This window comes from Sphaerodactylus townsendi, linkage group LG17 (assembly GCF_021028975.2).
Source record: "Sphaerodactylus townsendi isolate TG3544 linkage group LG17, MPM_Stown_v2.3, whole genome shotgun sequence".
Classification (NCBI taxonomy): domain Eukaryota; kingdom Metazoa; phylum Chordata; class Lepidosauria; order Squamata; family Sphaerodactylidae; genus Sphaerodactylus; species Sphaerodactylus townsendi.
In genome coordinates, this window is record NC_059441.1 from 20,663,125 (window position 1) to 20,683,813 (window position 20,689).

Sequence of the window (20,689 nt, forward strand, 5' to 3'; positions counted from 1 at the left end):
ATCCAGCGGCATCGAGCCGATTTCTCTTTTTATCCTACCCTATTAATGTTTCCCGAGGAGAAATCGGTATTTAATGACAGAACTGGAAACACAGGGATTTAATGATTAATCTGGAAACACGCAAACACAAGATCAATGCTTAACTCCTGATGGGGGAAAATACATTTTATTTAAAGCAATTTCACTTTCTTTTCTTTAATCTCCATTCCCTCCATGACAGAAATCGGTTAAATCTGGATCTTCAACTGGGTCGGTTAAATCTGTGTTTCCTGCCCAATACATGCTTCTCTGCCATTGCTGATCTTCTCATCAGAGGAGACGCCAGATAAACTTTCAAAGAACTTCTGGACTTCCCAGAACCTACTATGAAAACCTTCAGACCAAAACGTGCTGTATTGCGTTTATGAGAGTTGCTACGGTGGCCTTCGACTGCATCCACATACCAATCATTCTGTCCCCACCTGCACCCCGCTTAAGTTACACTTCCCTCAAGGTCAAAGTGCATTCAATCAACTTATTTAATGAGATGCTGTAAATCTTTGGGAGAAAAAGCCCCAACAACCCAGCTGGCTCATCTTTTTGCCATTAGACTGAAATTTGAATACGAGAGAAAAAGAAATGTAGAAAATCCCCTTTCCCACCCTGCTCTACGCAGATAGAAAAATTCTTCTGAAACCATCCAGTTACATTGGATACAGAACACAGGAGAGGAATCTGGGGCATGCGGAAGATCTATGGGTTATAATTTAACCTTTTCTTTTCCGTAGTATGGGCTCTCTCTACTGGGCAATTGAAGGATCTAGTATCCCAGAATTTCCTTTTCCAAGGTTACTGGGCATGCATAAAAACAATCTGAAGGAGGCATGGCTTATCCCAATTTTGTTAGATCTTTATTTATTTATTTATATTTATTTTCACATATCTACCCCGCTCATTTCCCGTAGGGCTCACGGCGGCATACAACCATTAAATAGAAAACCACATTTAAAACACAATAAAAATGGAGTAAGTTCAATAAATACAATAAAAGACAATATATTAAAAGACAACCCAATAAAATGGTGCCAAATACTCTTGCCCAATAGGAGGCCAGATATCATGGAAAACTAAAAGTTTGTTGCGACTGGACGGCACTTAAATACATAGATACAGCCAATCTTCAAAAAACTGGCATAAGTAACATTCAGTAATATGGTAGGAAGCTCACAGACATCACAGTTGGGTTGCTCTTAACCATGGTTAACAGGTTACGCTTAACCACGGTTAACTAGTCTACACCTCCCAGGCCTTCTCTAGTCTGGACCAAATTTCTAGTTCCTGCCTTAACCACATATTAAATATTGTTTGGGCAGAGATGTTAATCATGACAAGGGAAAACTAGGGTTCTTGCCTGATAGGATTTTGAAATCTAGGGTTTCTGCTGGTTCAGAATTGTAGATATGTGCAAAAAGCCAACCATGTTGAAGGCCACTGCTGATGCTACCTTTAACCCCAATTGTGATGACCAGGGAAAATGAGCTGTTGAGAAGGGTCAGGTCAGGAGTACACAACCCAAATCTATAGCGAAATCCTAAGCAGAAGTGGTGGAAAATGTCATGAAGTCACAGCCAACCCTCTAGGGCAGTGGTGGCGAACCTATGGCACGCGTGCCAGAGGTGGCACTCAGAGTCCTCTCTGTGGGCACGTGTGCACGGCGTTCGTCATGTGGGGGGAGCAGAAAATCAGCCCCCCCCCACACACACATCCAGGCTGGTCTTCCTTCTGAGTAAACCCTCCTAGGATCATGATTCACCCGTTCAAAGCGTTGCACGGTTGCTCCACCAAGCTTACTCCCGAGTAATGCGCACCTCGGTGTGAACCGTTTTTTCTAAACTAAAACCTCAGTATTCAGATTAAATTGCCATGTTGGCACTTTGCGATAAATAAGTGGATTTTGGGTTGCAATTTGGGCACAGTCTCTAAAAGGTTAGCCATCACTGCTCTAGGGTTTTCAATGCAAGAGATGTTTAGAGGTGTTTTGCCACTGCCAGCATGATGTAGTGGTTAAGAGGGGGCAGGCGTGTAGCTGCAATGGGGACATCCTGGACGGCTTGTCCCGGGCGCTGCCATTGCAGTCATGTGGGGAGGTGGGGCTGGGGACGGAGCATGTTGGGGGCAGGGAGGGCACACGTGGGCAGTTCATGCCCCGAGCGCAGTTCTTTATCACTGAGAGGAGGTCCACTCTAATCTGGAGAACCAGGTTTGATTCCCTGCTCTGCAACTTGAGCTGTGGAGGCTTATCTGGTGAACCAGATTAGCTTGTGCACTCCAACACATGCCAGCTGGGTGACCTTGGGCTAGTCACAGTTCTTTGGAGCTCTCTCAGCCCCCCCCCCCCACCTCACAGGGTGTTTGTTGTGGGGGGGAGGGAAAGGAGATTGTAAGCTTACAGGAGAGAAAGGGGGGTATACATCTAAGCTCTTCTTCTTCTGTGTAGCAACCGTGGACTTCTTTGGTGGTCTCCCATCCAAATAGTAACCATGGCTGCCCCTGCTTAGCTTCCAACATCTGATAAGATCAGTCTAGCCTGGTCTATCTAGGACAGGGGTAGGGAACCTGCGGCTCTCCAGATGTTCAGGAACTACAATTCCCATCAGCCCCTACCAGCATGGCCAATTGGCCGTGACCCAAAACTGATAGGGAATTGCGGATCCCTGAACATCAGGCACCCGCAGGGGCCTGGAAATCTAGGACAAGGGATTTTTCAAATTCAGTGCACTATCAGACTGGTTGCCCAGGTGAAAACTTAAACATATGCAAAACTCCTTAGCATTTAGTGACACCCTTGGCTCATGCAAGAAATCTGATTTGACTGATAGGAATGGGGAGAGAATCATGTGTGCCTCAAATTTTTGGGAGCCACCTGGAAAAGATAAGAAATTAACATGAGAACACGTGCACTCCCAGCCTTCTTCCGGCTCCCAGCCAAATTGTACAGAATCCAGACAGGATCAGTTCTAAGCTATCATCTGAACAGCCAAGAATGGTGTTTATTTTTTCTCTCTGCAATAAAGCCATCTTGTGCGCTTCTTATGCAACCTCAAATCACTTAGCTGACAGGGTTGGTTTACTCAAAGCCATTTCCATTATGTAATAAACATACATTGTCAAACATTTGTCGCATTTACATTCTGTATTTTCATTACATTGCCTTTTGTCTAAAAACGTTGCATGCCAACCAGCTGCAAAACAAGCAAACAAAACCCAGACCGCTAAATATACTACCTGCTTTCTACAAGTCATTTACTCAACTCCTACTCTCTCATCCTACCTTGCTTATTTATTTTTTTTTGGGGGGGGGGGACTAAAGCCTAAGTATATCTACTTGAAAATTAAGAAGGATTTCAGCCAATCTTATGTACATGTGCTCTATTTTGTGCTCTATTTATATGTTCCGTTGTTCACCGCCCTGAGCCCTCCGGGGGAGGGCGGTATATAAATATAATAAATAAATAAATGAATGAATGAATGAATGAATGAATGAATGAATGAATGAATGAATGAATGAATGAATGAATGAATGTATGTATGTATGTATGTATGTATGTATGTATGTAATTCTGCCGAGGAACCACAGGACACTGCTTATAGCTCTCTACAGCGCTTAGGGGTTAAGGAGTTTCACCTTGCTGGAGTTTCCTGAAAGTCTGAAAAGCATAGCTAAGTGGTAAAAAGAAAAAGGAAGGTTCCCAGCTGAAGAAAGCCAATTTCTACAAAGCAAAGGCACTGAGAATATTCTTGATTTTAGCAGCTCTTCCTTGGCTGGCCTTCAAAGATGTACATATTGAGAGCTCATTTCAATAACAACAAGCTTGGTGGTCTATGCTTCCTGAAAGCACTTATTAACAAGGCTTTTATTAAGATAGTTTTTTTTTTTTGCTCATTTTTTTCCCATTGCGTTTGCAGCCCTCCCAGATCCAAAAAAAATGCCAGAACAATTCAGGCTCGAAGCTCATTCCTTGCGCTATGGTCCACAGTCAAAAGTTTTATTAATTTGGCAGAACTCATTTATGCGGCAGTGAAAAATATAAACGGGTCTCATTTTGTGTTTTATATTGGATTGGTTAAGTTCCTGAGATTTTTACTGAGGGAGAAGTGGGCGGGCAGGGGAGGCTGTTGAGGAGATTTACTGAAAAGAATTACTTAGCTATTAATTAAAAAAAAGCAAAATCTGAATTGTTTGCCTTCTTCTAAGCACAACCCTGGAGGATATTTGGCATATTCAGAGCTCACTTCACATCACAGTCTGATGATCTGAATTCTGCTCCTTCTCCCTATTCCTTCCTTCCTTCCTTCCTTCCTTCCTTCCTTCCTTCCTTCCTTCCTTCCTTCCTTCCTTCCTTCCTTCCTTCCTTCCTTCCTTCCTTCCTTCCTTCCTTCCTTCCTTCCTTCCTTCCTTCCTTCGCCTCCTCCCTCCCTCCCTCCCTCCCTCCCTCCCTCCCTCCCTCCCTCCTTCCTTTTTTTGAGGGTCAACTTACCTCCATATTCTTGCAGAAGGTCGCGTTTGTTCCAAAGAGGATTTGACACTGCTCGTCGGCACTGTAATGCATCCCAGGAAGTTTGTATGGGAGCCGCACGGCATATCGACTACGTGGGTCAGTTACCAGCAGACAGCTGCTGATCTTGGACCTGCCAAGTTAAACACATCCCTAAGAGAAGGAAACTCTGAATCTGAATCTACTGTCCAACCCAGGTGCTGTTAAGTGACATGCTCTGGACGCTCCTGCTGAAGCTTAAGGTGCTTCGGTGACTGGGGATCTATTTCAGACAAGGACAATATAGTCTAATACCCAGGCAGAACAAACCTCTTCTATATTTCATTGCTTCTCACTAACAGCTCCAATGAAACTACCCTTAAGGTAGTAAGATTCCAGGGCCCCTTCCCCACATGCAGAATTGTGCACATTCAATCCACGTTCACAATTGTTTGAAAGTGAATTTTGCTCTTCCGCACAGTCAAATCCAGCTTCAAAGTGGATTGTAAGTGGATTGAAAGTGCATCACTCTGCATGTGCGGAAGGGGCCTGGGTTCTGGCACGCTTCATAAGGCAGAAAAATGTGGTTGAGTTTTAACAACCCATCAGTTTATTTTATCATTTTAAACATTGCATATCGCCTGTTATCACATGATCCTTGTAGTTATATATAATTGTTATGTTTGTTCATTGATCTTGGATAATAAAGACTGTTGGATCGGCCTACACTGGCACTGGCAACAGAAATTTCTGTTTACAGTCACATCTTTTTATTCTTTTAATTAAATTTGTGGAATGTTATTAATAAACTGAGCTCTGTAAAGTAACCTGGTCAGCTGTGTACTAAAAGTATTCTTAGCTTCATCCTATACTCCTCAACATTCATTGCCTTAGTCCTTTTGGCTAAACAGTTAAAGAGTTGTGAGTGAACCCTGGAGTGGTTACTGGGCCAGAACTTGTAAGAATGGCTCCTTGATTCCCAAGATAGATCTCTTCAACTTGATCCATAAGAGTCCTATTGTTCTGTCAGTCGATTGTTAATGTTTCAATATGTATTTTTCAGTGACTTTAGTCTCAGTGGAAAAGCTAGCTGAACTGGGCTTTGGTGTGGGTTACCCAGAGGTGGGATCCAGCAGGTTCTCACAGGTTCCCGAGAGTAGGTTACTGATTATTTGTGTGTGCCGAGAGGGGGTTACTAATTGGTGATTTTGCCATGTGCTTTTTGCCTTAGTTACGCCCCTCCTCTCAGCAGTAGCACGAAGAACTTGAAGCAGTCTAGCAGGAGGTGCGTGGCAGCCTGCGCCTGCGTGCATTCGTTTCCCGACCAAGAATTGGCGCGGCGACTGCGATCCTTACCACAATATAGCAAGGAATGCTACCCCCCAGAATGCCACCAGCCCGCGACCCTATCGTGCCCCGTAAGCCCCACTGAAACTACATACAGTTTGAATCCCACCACCATGGGAACTTGTTACTAAAATTTTTGGATCCCACCACTGGGGTTACCTTTTGGTTTGGGGTACCACGTGACCCTAATGATAAGGGGGCAAGGGCTCTAATCTGGAGAACCAAGCTTGACACCCCATTTCCCACATGAGCAGTGGACTCAGTGAACTGGATTTGTTTCTCCACTCCTGCACATGAAGCCCACTGGGTGACCTTGGGTGACCAGTCTCTCCAAACGCTCTCAGCCCCACCTACCTTATGAGTTGCCTACTGTGGGGAGGGGAAGGCAAGATTAATGTCAGCCACTTTGAGACTCCTTAAAGGTGGAGAAAAGCAGGGTATAAAAAACAGCTCTTGTTCTTCTAGTGACCATCCAGAGAAGAACTAAAATCCCATAGCTCTCCTCAGACATAGACCTTATGAAGGAAAGGCAGAAAATAGACACCACTTCTCTTACGGCTACACTGATGGGGGAGAAAGTGAGATCTCCCGTGAAACTCGGGTTTCTCTGTGGTAATCAGACATCTCAAGGGCAGGGAACAAAACATTTCCTTCAAACAGAAAGAACTATTCAAAAGCATCCAGGCCTGTCTTCTATTGTCACAAACCGCTGACAGAGCTTGATGTGAAAAACAAAGAGGAACCGGGATTCTTTTCAAGAAGCTTATCGAGGTGCTGAAATTTGGGTATCACAAAGTTTCAGTTCTCTTGCCAGTGGATTCCCCCCCCCCCCCCCCCCAAGGCCCCAGATGCCAAAGGAGGTAGTTGCTACCTCCTAGCCCTGGCCGCTGAAGATCCCCAATTGTTTTGCCTAGGAAGAAAGAAGAGTTTGGATTTATACCCTCCCTTTTTCTCCTGTAAGGAGACTCAAGGGGCTTACAAGCTCCTTTCCCTTCCTTTCCAGGTGACTTTCCTTTCCCATCCCCACAAGAGACACTTTGTGAGGTTGGTGGGGCTGAGAAAAAGAAGAAGAGTTTGGATTTATATCCCCCATTTCTCTCCTGTAAGGGGCTGACAATCTCCTTTCCTTTCCCTTCCCCACCCCCACAACAAACACCCTTTGAGATGGGTGGGGCGGAGAGAGCATGAGGAGAACTGTGTAGGAATTCTGTGTAGGAACACAGCAGGAATGTAGGAGTGCGGAAACAAATCTGCTTCACCAGATAAGAGTCCACCACTCAGTTCTCCTGATTCAAGTCCACCTGCTCTTAACCATGAGACCAGGCTGGCTCCCAAGGAGACAACAAGGTGCCGTCTCCCAGGTCAAGATACGGCCCATGCAACCCATGCGTCCTTACTTGAAGGAACTTATAAAGGATAAATGCGACTTTGGAAGACCAGGACAGGTTAAGCTGGGGTTTGACTCCCTTCACCCATTCTCCAGACATGATGTGAGATCTCCCAGTACAGGACGGGTGGTCATCGTCATGGCTCATTCCCATGCTGTCGAAGGAGAAAGACACGCACATAGTGAACGCTGGAGGAGACCAGGCATTTGCAGGTTCCATCAGAGCTTTCCAAGAAGCTGCAAAACACGGCTTTCGCTTGAGGCTGCTAACAACAAGAACGTCCATGAAACGAGACACGGCTTGTGGTGAAAGAAGCACCAGGTGCAAACTTTCCCCCCCCTCCAGTAATACTCAACACCACTGAGAGAAACCGATAGGCAGTATAAGAAGAGAAGAAGAGTTTCTGAACTTTAAGGAGAAGTTTACAAGCTCCTTCCCTTCCTTTCCCCACAAGAGACATCTTGTGAGGTAGGTTTTCAAGGCAAGAGATGGGTCACGGGTGTTTTGCCATTGCCTGCCTCCGTGAAACATCCCTGGTATTTCTTGGAGATCTCCCATCCAAATACTTCAAGGGTTGAGGCTGACATGGGGTGACTGACCCAAGGCCACCCAGCATGTTTCCATGGCAAAGTGGGGATTCAGACCAGGCTTTCCACATCCCATAACTGCATAGAATCACAGAGTTGGAAGAGACCCCCGAGGGCCATCAAGTCCAACCCCCTGCAATGCAAGAACACATAATCAAAGAACTCCTGACAGATGGCCACCCAGTCTCTCTTAAAAAACCTCCAAAGGAGGAGATTCCACCAGACTGTGAGGTAGCACATTCTGCTGTCGAACAGCCCTGACTGTCAGGAAGTTTTTCCTGATGTTTAGGTGGAATCTCTTTCCCTTCACCTTGAACCCATCACTCCTGGTCCTAGTCTCTGGAGCAGCAGAAAACAAGCTTGCTCCCTCACCAAGAGGACATCCCTTCAAATATCCAAACATGGCTATCATGTCACCTCTTAACCTTCTCTTCACCAAACTAAACATCCCCAGCTCCCTAAGTCTCCCCTTGTAGGGCATGGATTCCAGACCTTTGACCATTTTGGTTGCCCTTCTCTGGACTTGTTCCAGCTTGTCAATATCCTTGTTAAATTGCAGTGCTCAGAACTACATCCCGGCTCTTGTGTATTTTTTAGGACCTTGATAATTGACACCAGCGGCTGAAACTTGCTGTTTTATTTCCAAAACATACACAAGGATTGGCTGTTCTGAGTTTTCTGGGATGTGTGGCCACGATCTGGTAGCTTTTGCTCCTAATGTTTCGCTCGCCTCGGTGGCTGGCATCTTCAGAAGCACGCCACGGGAAGAGGAGTTTCTCTCAGGGCACAGCACAGCATCTTACTGCGATACACCTCTGAAGATGCGAGCAAAACGTAGGAGCAAAAACTACTGAACCACGGCCATGCAGAAAACCCACAACTGCCAGTTGATTCCGGCCACGAAGGCCCTCAGCGATACATACACAAGGATTCCTTCATAAATATAGAAAGGTTCCCACTCAACTCCTCTTGGAACGTTTCCAAAAATGACATGCATGAATAGCTTTCCAGAGACCCTAGTTCTGACCTTTTTTCTGTTCAATGGACGCCCCTCCCTCCCCTCAACCCTTTTGGAGAGGTTAAGCTGAAATGTAATGTCTTCGATAGTCCCATCAAGAATTCCCCAGAACAGAACTTGGGGGTGGGATGGTTTAGGAAAAGCCTAGAAAAGGAAAACGGCAATGAATTCTTACTTCCTGCTGCCGGTGAGTTCTTCAGTGAGTCTGAACAGCAGGGGTAGCCAAAGGGCTGGAATGCTAGCCCAGGGTAGCTGCTAGTTACAATGTGTAGCATTCACACACAGTCGTCTCAAACTTTGTAATTAATGTTACTCTGGGGAACAAAATCTGCTGAGAAGCAGCCTTAAAATATGACGCTCATCCAAACACAGATTTTCCATTCAAACAGCAGGTGTTGGAAAATATAAACATGCCCAAACCATTCAGAAGAAGAGTTGGTTTTTATACCCCACTTTTCTCAACCGTAAGAAGTCTCAAGGCAGCTTAAAAACTCCTTCCTTTCCTCTCCTCAGCACATACACCTTGCAAGGTACGAGGGGCTGAGAGAGTTTGGAGAGAACTGTGACTAGTCCAAGGTCACCTAGCAGGAGTGCGGAAACACATCTGGTTCACCAGATTAGAATCCACCACTAATGTGGAGAAGAGAGGAATCAAACCCAGTTCTCCAGGTTAGAGTCCACTACTCATGTGGAGGAGAAAAGAATCGAACCTACCCTGTTTCCCTGAATATAAGACATCCCCTGAAAATAAGACGTAGTAGAGGTTTTGCTGAAGTGTGAAATATAAGGCATCCCCTGAAAGTAAGACGTAGCAAAGTTTTTGTTTGGAAGGATGCCCGACAAACAGAACACAGAAAAATAAGACATCCCCTGAAAATAAGACATAGCGTATCTTTGGGGGCAAAAATTAATATAAGACACTGTCTTATTTTCAGGGAAACACAGTAGTTCTCCAGAGAGTCTGGAGCCTGTGGGATGACCTTGGGATTGTCACAGTTCTCTGAGAGATACATTTGGAAAGGAAGGAGAGGAGAATGTCACAAGCCCTTGTAGTCCACATTAAGGAGAAACATGCTGCATAAATCAACAAAGTAGAGAAGTAAATAAACGTATCCAGCCACAGCTTTATGCCTTTATGCAGCACAGCATGCGGAGCTGGTTAAAGTAATTTAATATTTGCAGAAATCCAGCATCCATTCAAACGGTTGGCCCACGAACTATTTAAATCGGCCTTCCCAAAATTCATGATGAAGAACAACCTCCTTGATAAAATGTAAAAAACAGCAACAAACCATTAAACTCTCTCTCTCTTCTCTCTCTCTCTCTCTCTCACACACACACACACACACACCGGTCACCACCATTTTCCATCCAATCTCACAAGGCAATTGTCCCAACCCAATGAAAATTTTATGGGAAGCAGCGCTGAAACATTCACTTTTGCAGCCCCCGTGCCAAGAAAGTCTGCAGATTTTACCTTAAAGTAGCTTCTTGCAGAAAGGAAGAGAAAGATCTTCAGGCTCCACCTAGGAGACACCCTGCGGTCATCTCGGGAGCCAAATATGATGCAAATTTGAACCCGCCTTTTCATGGCAGGAAGTCCCACATAACCTTATCGTAATTCCCCCCCCCCCCCATTCTCCACTCCCCTGGGTAGATGAATGTTAGGAATTTTTATTGGTTTTTCATACTCAAACTGCATCACTGGAGGAGCGCCAGGCCCTGAACGGATTCAATATGTGAAAGTGTGTCGGCTCTGAAACTCCCATTCCTGCCAAATCTACAGGCACCTAAATGAGACAGAAGAAGCAACGGAGGCAAGAGATGATTCTGAGCTCGGAGCTTCCTGGTATCAGGCAGGGATCTAGTCCAACCAAGATTATGCACATTTAGGTATTCAGCCCCCCACCCCCCAGGTGTGGGACAGTACTACACTGTCCTCTCTTCTGAGGTTGGCTTGTAATCGACAACATCCTTTGCCTCCAGGAGTCTAAAACTGGTGGTGGTGGTGGCGGCGCATGCGACCAGGATGAAGTCAACTTATGATGACCCTATAGGGCTTTCCAGGCAAGGAGATGAACAGAGGTGGGTTTGCCATTGCCTGCCTCGGTGTAGCAACTCTGGATTTCCTTGTTGATCTCTTCATCCAAGTACTAACCACGAAAAGCCTTGCTTACCTTCTGAGATCTGATGAGATTGAGCTAGCCTGGACCGTGGACATCAGAAGCCAGGTCTAAAACTGTCGGGTATGAAATTTCAGTTGTGTTCATGTCCCAAAAAACTTTGTCCAACCATTGATAATATTTCAACTTTGACCTGAAGCAAAAAGAAGACTAGGCTCCGCTGACGGCTCCGTTTATTTCCCAGCTCTCCATTCTTGCTCATATTGGAGCAGATGTGAAAGATCATTCATTCATAATCTTTGAGCCACTTGGCTTGGGCATTCCAGAAACTATTTGGGACGGACGCGGCACAGTCTCCTATGTTTTGTCCACAAGGAGAAGATGACAGACAGAAATGGCAGATGACGGGCTTGGTATCAAAGCAACCCAGAAATCATGCGGACAAACTAATTCTGAAATGGAATTTTCAGCTGGGGAAGGGGGAGAAACTCCTGCTAAGGCCCAAACTAATGAATTCAAGTTATTAAGTTGTTACCTCTTGTTTAATGAAATAAGCCATTTGAAAATAGACATCTTTGATTCAAAAATATTTGGCTGAATATCTTATTAGAAGAAAAATCACGGTGAGGGGGAGGAATAAGGGGGAGCATCTAATTTTTTTTTTAACCCAGATACATTCCAAAAGGTATTAAGGAAGGAAGGAAGGAAGGAAGGAAGGAAGGAAGGAAGGAAGGAAGGAAGGAAGGAAGGAAGGAAGGAAGGAAGGAAGGAAGGAAGGAAGGAAGGAAGGGAGGAAGGAAGGAAGGAAGGAAGGAAGGAAGGAAGGAAGGAAGGAAGAAGGAAGGAAGGAAGGAAGGAAGGAAGGAAGGAAGGAAGGAAGGAAGGAAGGAAGGAAGGAAGGAGGTGTCTCCTGAGAGGGGAGGGGAGGGAATTAGCAGGGAGGTAGGAGAAAAAAAAAGAAACAAAACTTCACAAACACAGGCTTAGATTCAAACAGCTACATGACTCATATATCCCCAAGTTTGTTTGTTTGACAAAACCTCTTCAAATAGCTGATCTCGATGTGGTTATCATAAACTTCTGGAAGTCCCCACAGCTTCTCAAGTAGTTTTGCCACATGGCATGAGAGACTGCTGAGAAACAGTTTGGCCATGCAGAACTACCTGCAGAGTTTGGTGAATCCTGGACATTGGGTTCACTTCCTGTTTCCTGCCCTCCAAAACTGAGCTCATCACCCCCGTATGCCTATTCCCCGTATGCCTATTCCTGGGAGCGTCTGTTTTGGGGTTGCCTGCTTGAACACAAGATGTCTTCTGCTGTCAGACTGCTGGCCTCCTCAGGTTGGTCTTGTCTACTCCGGCCAGCAGCCGCTCACCAGTGTCTCAAAATGAGGCCTTTCACATCACCTCTCATCTGACCCTCGTAACTGTTCTGCCACTGAATCGCAAACCTCCCCCAAACTAGCAACCACTTCCCAGAGACGGAAGTAATGAAGAGAATATCCAAAGAATAGATCTGCAAGAGAACTGACATGTTCCTAGTATGCAGTTCCTGAGCAACAGAAGAAGCTGAACTGAACAGTATATCCACTTCTTATGTTATCAGCCAACTTTTTATTTTCATTCTATTCTGTAATCTTGCTATTCACATTGCTATTCATCATGTAAAACATTTTCAAGATGCAGGTGGAAAAGAGAGCCAGTGTGGTGTAGTGGTTCAGAGCAGGTGGATTCTAATATGGAAAACCGGGTTTGATTCCCCACTCCTCCACCTGAGTGGCAAAGGCTTATCTGGTGAACCAGATGTGTTTCCACACTCCTACATTACTGCTGGGTGACCTTGGGCTGGTCACAGTTCTTCGGAACTCTCTCAGCCCCCCCCCCTTCCTACCTCTCATGGTGTCTGTTGTGGGGAGAGGAAGGGAAAGGAGCTTGTAAGCTGCTTTGAGTCTCCTTATGGGAGAGAAAGGTGGGGTATAAATCCAAACTCTTCCTTCCTTCTTCTCCAGTAACAATCAGATCCATGAATAGATCTGCCTTGTGAATGAATGAGCCATCATTTGGATAATTTACTCAACATTAACTTGTTGAACTGGTGTAAATAGGCAATGAAACCCCATGGCGAAGTGGTAGAACTGCTTGTTTGGATGCAGAAGGTCCCAGGTTCGATCCCTAGCATCTCCAGTCAAAAGGATCAGTTAAGTAGCTGATGTGAAAGACCCCTCCCTCAGGCTCTGGAGAGCTGCTGCCGGTCAGAGTGGACGCTACTGACCTTAATAGACTCTGTATGGCAGTTTCATGCATTCAGATGGTTAAAGATGTGACCAAATTTTGCCTGAGAGGAGATTTCAAAGCCAAGTTGGAGCCTCCTTGGTCAGTCATAGAATCATAGAGTTGGAAGAGACCACTGAGGGCCATCTAGTCCAACCCCCTGCCATGCAGGAACACACAATCAAAGCACCTGTCAGGTGGCCATCCAGTCTCTCTTTAAAAACCTCCAAAGAAGGAGACTCCACCATACTCCGAGGTAGTGCATTCCACTGTCAAACATCCCTGACAGTCAGGAAGTTCTTCATAATGTTTAGGTGGAATCTCTTTTCCTTCACCTTGAACCCATTACTCCTGGTCCTAGTATCTGAAGCAGCAGAAAACAAGCTTGCTCCCTCACCAACGTGATATCCTTTCAAATATCTGAACATGGCTATCATGTCACCCCTTAACCTTCTCTTCACCAAACATACCCAACTCCCTAAGTCTCTCCTTGTAGGGCATGGATTCCAGACCTTTTACCATTTTGGCTGCCCTCCTCTGGACCTGTTCCAGTTTCACAGAATCCTGTGAGAAAATAATGGGTGAAGTAGAATTTAACAGATATCCATCTTATTCTGATCTTCAGCTATAGGACCTAGAACAAGGAGATCGTTCTAAACTGCTGAAAACACAGTGCTGGTATCCAGTTTTTTAAAAACCAAATAGATCCAGGAGATTTGCTGTCCTGATAAAACAAGACAAATGTTTCTTTACTCAACAGCACATGCAAATCAAACGCGTCCTTCATCACTAACATGTTCTGCAAAATACTGCATAGTAAGTATTTTTTAACACTTCCCGGGTTTGCGTCACTGGGCGAAGGCAGCTGCTGCCAGCAGAGGCCGTGATGGATTGAACCAGAACCGTCCTGGCACTCAACAGCCGCGAGGCTGCCAGCTCATTAAAGACTCGCGATTTAATGTGTCCTTGGCTTATTCAGCAGAAGTGGGGGCAGCCCATTAAGCCACAAGGCTGTTGATTAAACTCAAGTTATTTTGGCTGGCTTTCTCCAAATGTCTCAGCACTGGTTAGCGTTTTCCAGGCAATTCCCGGGCATCAAAGGAAAACTCTGCGAGATGCTTGTAAACAGGGCCCATTCTGCTGGTGCCGGATCAGTTCAGCATTTCACTGGGGATGTTGGTGAAAGGTTTAGGGCTATAGCGGGGAGAGAGGGCATCTCTCCCTGCAGAACCTACAGGACACTAAAGAAGAAGAAGAAGAGTTTGGATTTATATCCCCCCTTTCTCTCCTGCAGGAGACTCAAAGGGGCTTACAATCTCCTTGCCCTTCCCCCCTCACAACAAACACCCTGTGAGGTAGGTGGGGCTGAGAGAGCACCGAGAAGCTGTGACTAGCCCAAGGTCACCCAGCTGGAATGTGTTGCAATGCGGAAACTCATCTGGTTCACCAGATAAACCTCAACCACTCAGGTGGAGAAGTGGGGAATCAAACTTGGTTCTCCAGATTAGAATCCACGTGCTCTAACCACTACACCAGGGGTCTTCAAACTATGGCCCTCCAGATGTTCATAGACTACAATTCCCATGAGCCCTACCACTTGCACATGCTGGCAGGGGCTGATGGGAACTGTAGTCCATGAACATCTGGAGGGCTGTAGTTTGAAGACCCCTGCACTACACCAAGTAACTTGATTTTGACATACAAGAAATTTCTAAATAGGATTTTTTAAAAAACACCCTCCCTTGTGCACACATTAACACACCTTGAACCCTCAAAGAACAGCAGGTGAAGTATCTGTTCAAATAAGAACATTTAGGTCGATTCCACACTTGCGTTATCGACCTAAGTTCGAGCTGCGTTCAACCTAAGTGCTCCGCACAACCACTGGAATCGACGTGGTTTTGTACCAGCTTCGCCCCGTGTAATGGTCAAATTTCCGACTCCAGTTGGGAACTACTACTTTTTCAGGGAACCACCCTCAAACTCAGCTCGATTCCAGTAAAGTGCGGAATCTCTGGTGCCAGGAGTCCCCCATTCAGCCAATCACAGCTGAGTGTTTCGGGAATGCGCATTACAGCTGGCCAATCAAAAAAACGCCACCTTCGTCCCCTCCATTCCTGTGGCAGTATTTTTATAATGTGTGTGGGGATAGACGGAACATGGCTGTAGAACAGTAGCCAATCGGAACGGAGCGGCAAAGAGGCACAGGATGATTCCGCCCTCCGAGCTGGGATCAAGCTGGTTGCAGTGGGGAACAACAATGGCTTCGACCTAGGTTAGTGCCCTTCTCAGTGAACTGGGTCGAACCTATTTTACTCGTGTGCGGAATCGCCCTCAGAAGAAGGAGGGTTGGTTTTTATACCCCACTTTTCTCTATTTTTAAGAAGTCTCAAAGCGGCTTCCTTTTCCTCCCCCACAAAATACAATTTGTGAGAGAGGTAGAGCTGGAAGAGTTCAGAGAGAACTGTGATTGGGCCAGCAGGCGTCATGTGGAAGAGTGGGGAATCAGACCTGGTTCACTAGATTAGAGTCCACTGCAGAGGAGCAGGGAATTACATCCAGTGAGACACACTGGTTAATGCTGAAAACAGAACTCGAAAACTAATTGCTCCCCAAACGCACCTCGTCACGCCAGCCTTGTCCTCGTCACCAAAGGGGCGGTTTCTAGGGGGGTCTGCTGAAATTTCTCTGAAGCACGAAGTTGTGTTTAAAACACACACCCACACAGCCAAATATTTGCATTGTGACTATTGTCAATCTGAGCAAAAGGACACAAATGAGCTTGGGAAATGTGATTTTAATTATCTGTGCGTTGAATAATGAATAATTAAAAGAACAATACACACACACACACATTCCACACTAGATGTACAACAGAACAGCTGGACAATCAAAATAGCGGGGGGGGGGGGGGCACTGAAGGGCTTTCCTAGAGACAGTCCGCAGTGGCAAGAAATAGACTTTCAGCACCTCTGTCTTTTTACCCACTCTGACTTGGATACCGCAGGCTAGCCTCATCTCACCAGATCTCAGAAGCTAAGCAGGGTTGGGAATTGTGGCAATTAGCATGTTTCCATTATGCTTCAAGGACCACTAACAAAACCACAAGGGCCAGTTGATTCTGGCCATGGAAATCTTCGACAATACTTTTAGTATATATTGACCATAGAGTTTTGGTTCTATAGAGTTCTGAAAGACTGTTGTGATTGTCTGGGTTCCTACGGTCTTCCTTCAAAACCTCCTTCAGATAGTCAGGAATGACACAAGGGATACGAAACTCCAGAGCTCCAAAAGGGGAACGAGAACATACAGAGATGATTTTTTTCTTTCAGAAAAAGAAATCCTGTGCACAACGCAAGGTGTATCATTGTGGCAAGTACTCTTGTGAGACGTCACGTCACCAGCCAAGAATGTGGTAAGCTGGATCATGTAGACCAGGACTCAGTTATGACCTTCAGGCTACAGCAAAGGACTGACGTTTTCGGTAGCAAGTGGAACTGGCAAAATGCCCAGCTCTTGCCCTAAAGAAGTGACAAGACCCCACTCATAGCCTGTTTCTACTTCCCACATTTTATGCTTTAGGATTCCCTGAAAAGAAGGGTCTCCGAGAGCAACGGTTCTCAACCTTTTTTTTTCACTCATGTACCCCTTGGCAACCCAATTTCTGAAGTTGTACCCATATATTAGCAAAATGTTTGTAATTAATACAACTAGCTTACAGGACACTGCACCACGGCAACCTGAACTCAAATATTCATGAATAGAGGAGGAGGGAGGAGGAAGAGTTTATACCCCACCTTTCTCTACTGTAAGAAGACTCAAGGTGGCTTACAAGCTCCTTTCCCTTCCTCTCCCCACAACAGACACCTTGGGAGGCAGGTGGGGCTGAGAGAGTTCAGAGAGAACTGTGACTAGCCCAAGGTCACCCAGCAGGAATGCAGGAGTGTGGAAACACATCTGGTTCACCAGATAAGCCTCAGCCACTTAGGTGGAGGAGTAAGAATCAAACCTGGTTCTCCATATTAGAATCTACCTGCTCTTTACCACTATACCATGCTGGTGTGCACTGCATAGGCAAGCTTGCCAAAATAACAAAGTTAGGGAATGCAGGTTTTTCTTGAAGTTAAATAAAGAAGGAACCCTGAACTGCCACCTGTTGTAACACTGAATTAATTTCACAACTTTTGACTTATGTTTCGTGTTATGCTGCTGACATTAATGGACCATTTCCTTCCAATGTATAATTTTTGTGTGTCCCACCAAACATCCTGGAGTGTCCCCTTGGATACACGTACCCCAGGTTGGGAACCACTATCCCTGGGAACATCAGCAGAAGCCAACCCCATACAAAAAGGGGGACATTTTTCCTAAATCGAACACAACTCCGAATGGAACAGAAACCATTCTTCTGGTATGAAAAATCAAGGGGAAAGTAGAAGCTGAAATTCTATCCCAAATTGGACTACTGAGAAAATACAATGGATGCCAAAGAGCTTTGAGAGTGAAATTTCTAATGAGTTGAAGCTGGGATGGACACATGCTTTGATTTTGGTAGCAAGGGCTGTGAATCCAAGGAAGGCTGCTGGACCGGATGGTATTCCCGGTCGGGTGTTAAAGGAATGCGCTAACCAACTGGCTGGTGTTTTTACTGGGATCTTTAATCGATCTTTATCCCAGTCCACCATTCCATCTTGTTTGAAAGCTTCCACCATTGTTCCACTACCAAAGAGATTTCCTGCTGACAATCTTCAGGATTATAGACCAGTGGCACTCACCCCCATCATCATGTGAAGTAGTTTTGAAAAACTGGTCCATAGGCATATTAGTTCTTGCTCTTCCAGATACATTTTGATAAACATCATCAGTTCGCGATATCGGACTAATAGATCTACTGAGGAGGAGCGCCATTGCCATTAGCCTCCTACTAAAGCTTTGACGATCTGGAACAGCAGGGGAATTCATGTCACGGCGAAATATGCTCTTTGCAGGACTTTGGGTGAACCGCATTTAATACAATCTCGCCACAAAGACTGGTGACAAAACTTGTGGATCTTGGACTCCTCACATTCAATCTGTTTGTGGATTAGGGACTTCTTGTCTGGACGTTCCCAGAGGGTTAGGACTGGGAAATCGAGGGTTTCCTTCAGTTCTTACCTCTAAATATGGGAAGCGCCACAGGGCTGTGTGTTGAGCCCTTTACTGTTCACCCTTTATACATATGGATTGTACTCCTGTCTATCATAGTAACACCATTATCAAATTTATTTGATGACACAAGCGGGTGGTGGGGCTCATCTCTGGAGGGATGAGTCTGCTCTTATCGGAATAGAAGTGGACCGACTGCTCTCGGCAGATTTTGCAGGGAAAATAACCTTGGTTCTTGAACACTAAGAAGACAAAGGAGCGCATAGTGGACTATAGAAGGAATAGCTCAGGAAATTCAGCCCTTAGACTATATAAATGGAGATCAAGTGGAGCCGGGTGGCTAGGTTTTAAATTCCTGGAAGCTGTTATGATTAAAAAAGAGGATTTGACCTGGGGATTACAGACTACATCATGGTTGGTTAAGAAAGCCCAGCAAAGAGACTGTACTTTCTAGAGACTTTTAAGGAAGCAACAACTAGATGGAAAACTTCTGAGGTGTCCTTTTTACACGGCTGTGCTATAGAGAGTGTCCTAACCTACTGCATCTGTGTATTATGGTTCCCCCGTTGCACAGTGGCGAATAGGAAGGCCCTCCAACGGGTGATCCGTACTGCACAAAGCATTATCGGCCTGCCTCTCCCCGCCTTAGAAGAAATCTATCATGCCCGAAGTCTAAATACACCCCAAAATAGTCTAAGGGACCCGTCTCATCCAAAGCACACTCTCTTTTAAACTGCTACCATCTGGCAGACGATACAGGGCCCTCAGAACTAGGACAAAGAGGCTTAGAGACAGCTTCTACTCTAGAGCTGTGGCTATGCTAAACTCCGCTGCTTCATATTGATGTATTTGGGGCTATGTAGGGATGGGTGGAGGATGATGATGTATGAGTCTGAAATTGCATGAGTCTGAAATTGTATGAGTCTGAAATTGTGTGCATCGAGGAATGCTGCTGTAAATTTCGTTGTGCGTGCACAATGACAATAAAATGCTTATGCTTATGCTTATGCTTATGCTTATGCTTATGATTTCGTATTTTTAAAAAAATGCAAATCCACTTTGCATGTCCCTCTGCAGGAGAACAGAGTTTCAAGGAAGAACAGAGTTCAGACCAGCCTTTCCATGAGTGAAGGTGAGAATTCAAACTCAAGACCTGCAAATTATCCGCAACCTAGCTTATTATATGTTGCCATCAAAGGGCAGTTTAGGCCTCTTGTTAAGTCTTGGGCCACATTTAAGACTTTCTTCCGAGAGCCGGCCATAAAGCACTAGGGTTGACAGCCCTAGTTGGCATCCCAGTGGGATAATTTGGGGGGTGAGGACAAGCTGTTTGACACTGCACCTATGTATAACATCACTTTCAATGAGAAACTAGATATGCCGTCATTGTGCCAGGTGACACTCTAGGATTCACCCCAAACTCTATGGTTACAACCATAAAGTTTTTTGTGAATCCTATAGCATCATACTGATGCAATGATGTCACTTGGGTTTTGTACCAGAAGTGATGTTGTTCATTGGTGCAGTGCTGATTCGACACCCCTATTCCCCCGCTCACTGCCTGGTTAAGTGGCAGCGGGGGATGGGGCTGAGGCTAGGAGGTTTCCTACTACTGAGACCTGCCTCCTCCCCCATGAAAGTCTGGACCATCAAGTCCACCATGCTGAATTATAGGGGAAGGGCTTTTTTTTTAAAATGCAGGAAAGGCCACCTGCAAGTGCAAATTCAAACCAAATCTGTCCTATGCAGGAAACATCTCTAAGTGGTCATTATGACATTTCAAAAAATCTTCTCTCTGGCCCACTTCATTACTTGGCTTAGCATCTGCAATGTAGTCTGTGCAACTCTGAGCAAAACCAGTAACCATGAAAAGTGAGGGAAGGAAATGGCCACCAGCCAGATGGTTGTTTGCTGCAGCCAGGATACTGGAATCTCCCTCCCATTTATTCTGGGCTTTTAAAGGGGTCCCTTGTGAAATATTTCCATTTTTAATGTGTATTACAGGCAAATCTCTGTATTTCACACATCTGGATAATTGCTTGTTCCACTTCCTGCTCTGGGAATCGAGAAAGCTTGCATGCCCACGTTCTATCACCTCCTGCGCAACCAGGTTATGTAGTAGGAGGTATTTGGTGGAGGCCTCGTAACTGCTGGAGACAAGATTCCCTCAGGTGCGCAGTGGTATTCTCGTCTTGCCTCTAGAGTTTTCTGAGACTCAATAAACTTCCAATCTCCCCTAAATTCCAATCAGAAGACTGGGAAATAGTTTTTTTAAGAAAGCTATTTAAAAGCCTTTC

The 20,689-nt window shown here is 45.4% G+C and overlaps 1 protein-coding gene across 1 annotated transcript in view; it reads right to left on the bottom strand.

Annotated features, from left to right (window-relative positions):
- ADAMTS17 (ADAM metallopeptidase with thrombospondin type 1 motif 17) overlaps positions 1-20,689 on the bottom strand; it is a 153,141-nt gene that overhangs the window by 64,687 nt on the left and 67,765 nt on the right. Inside the window, exons 9-10 of the mRNA XM_048482169.1 lie at positions 7,245-7,403; positions 4,518-4,668 (exon numbers count right to left, since the gene is read on the bottom strand). Coding sequence (XP_048338126.1) covers positions 4,518-4,668; positions 7,245-7,403 — 310 coding nt within the window. The remainder of the gene's footprint in view (positions 1-4,517; positions 4,669-7,244; positions 7,404-20,689) is intronic.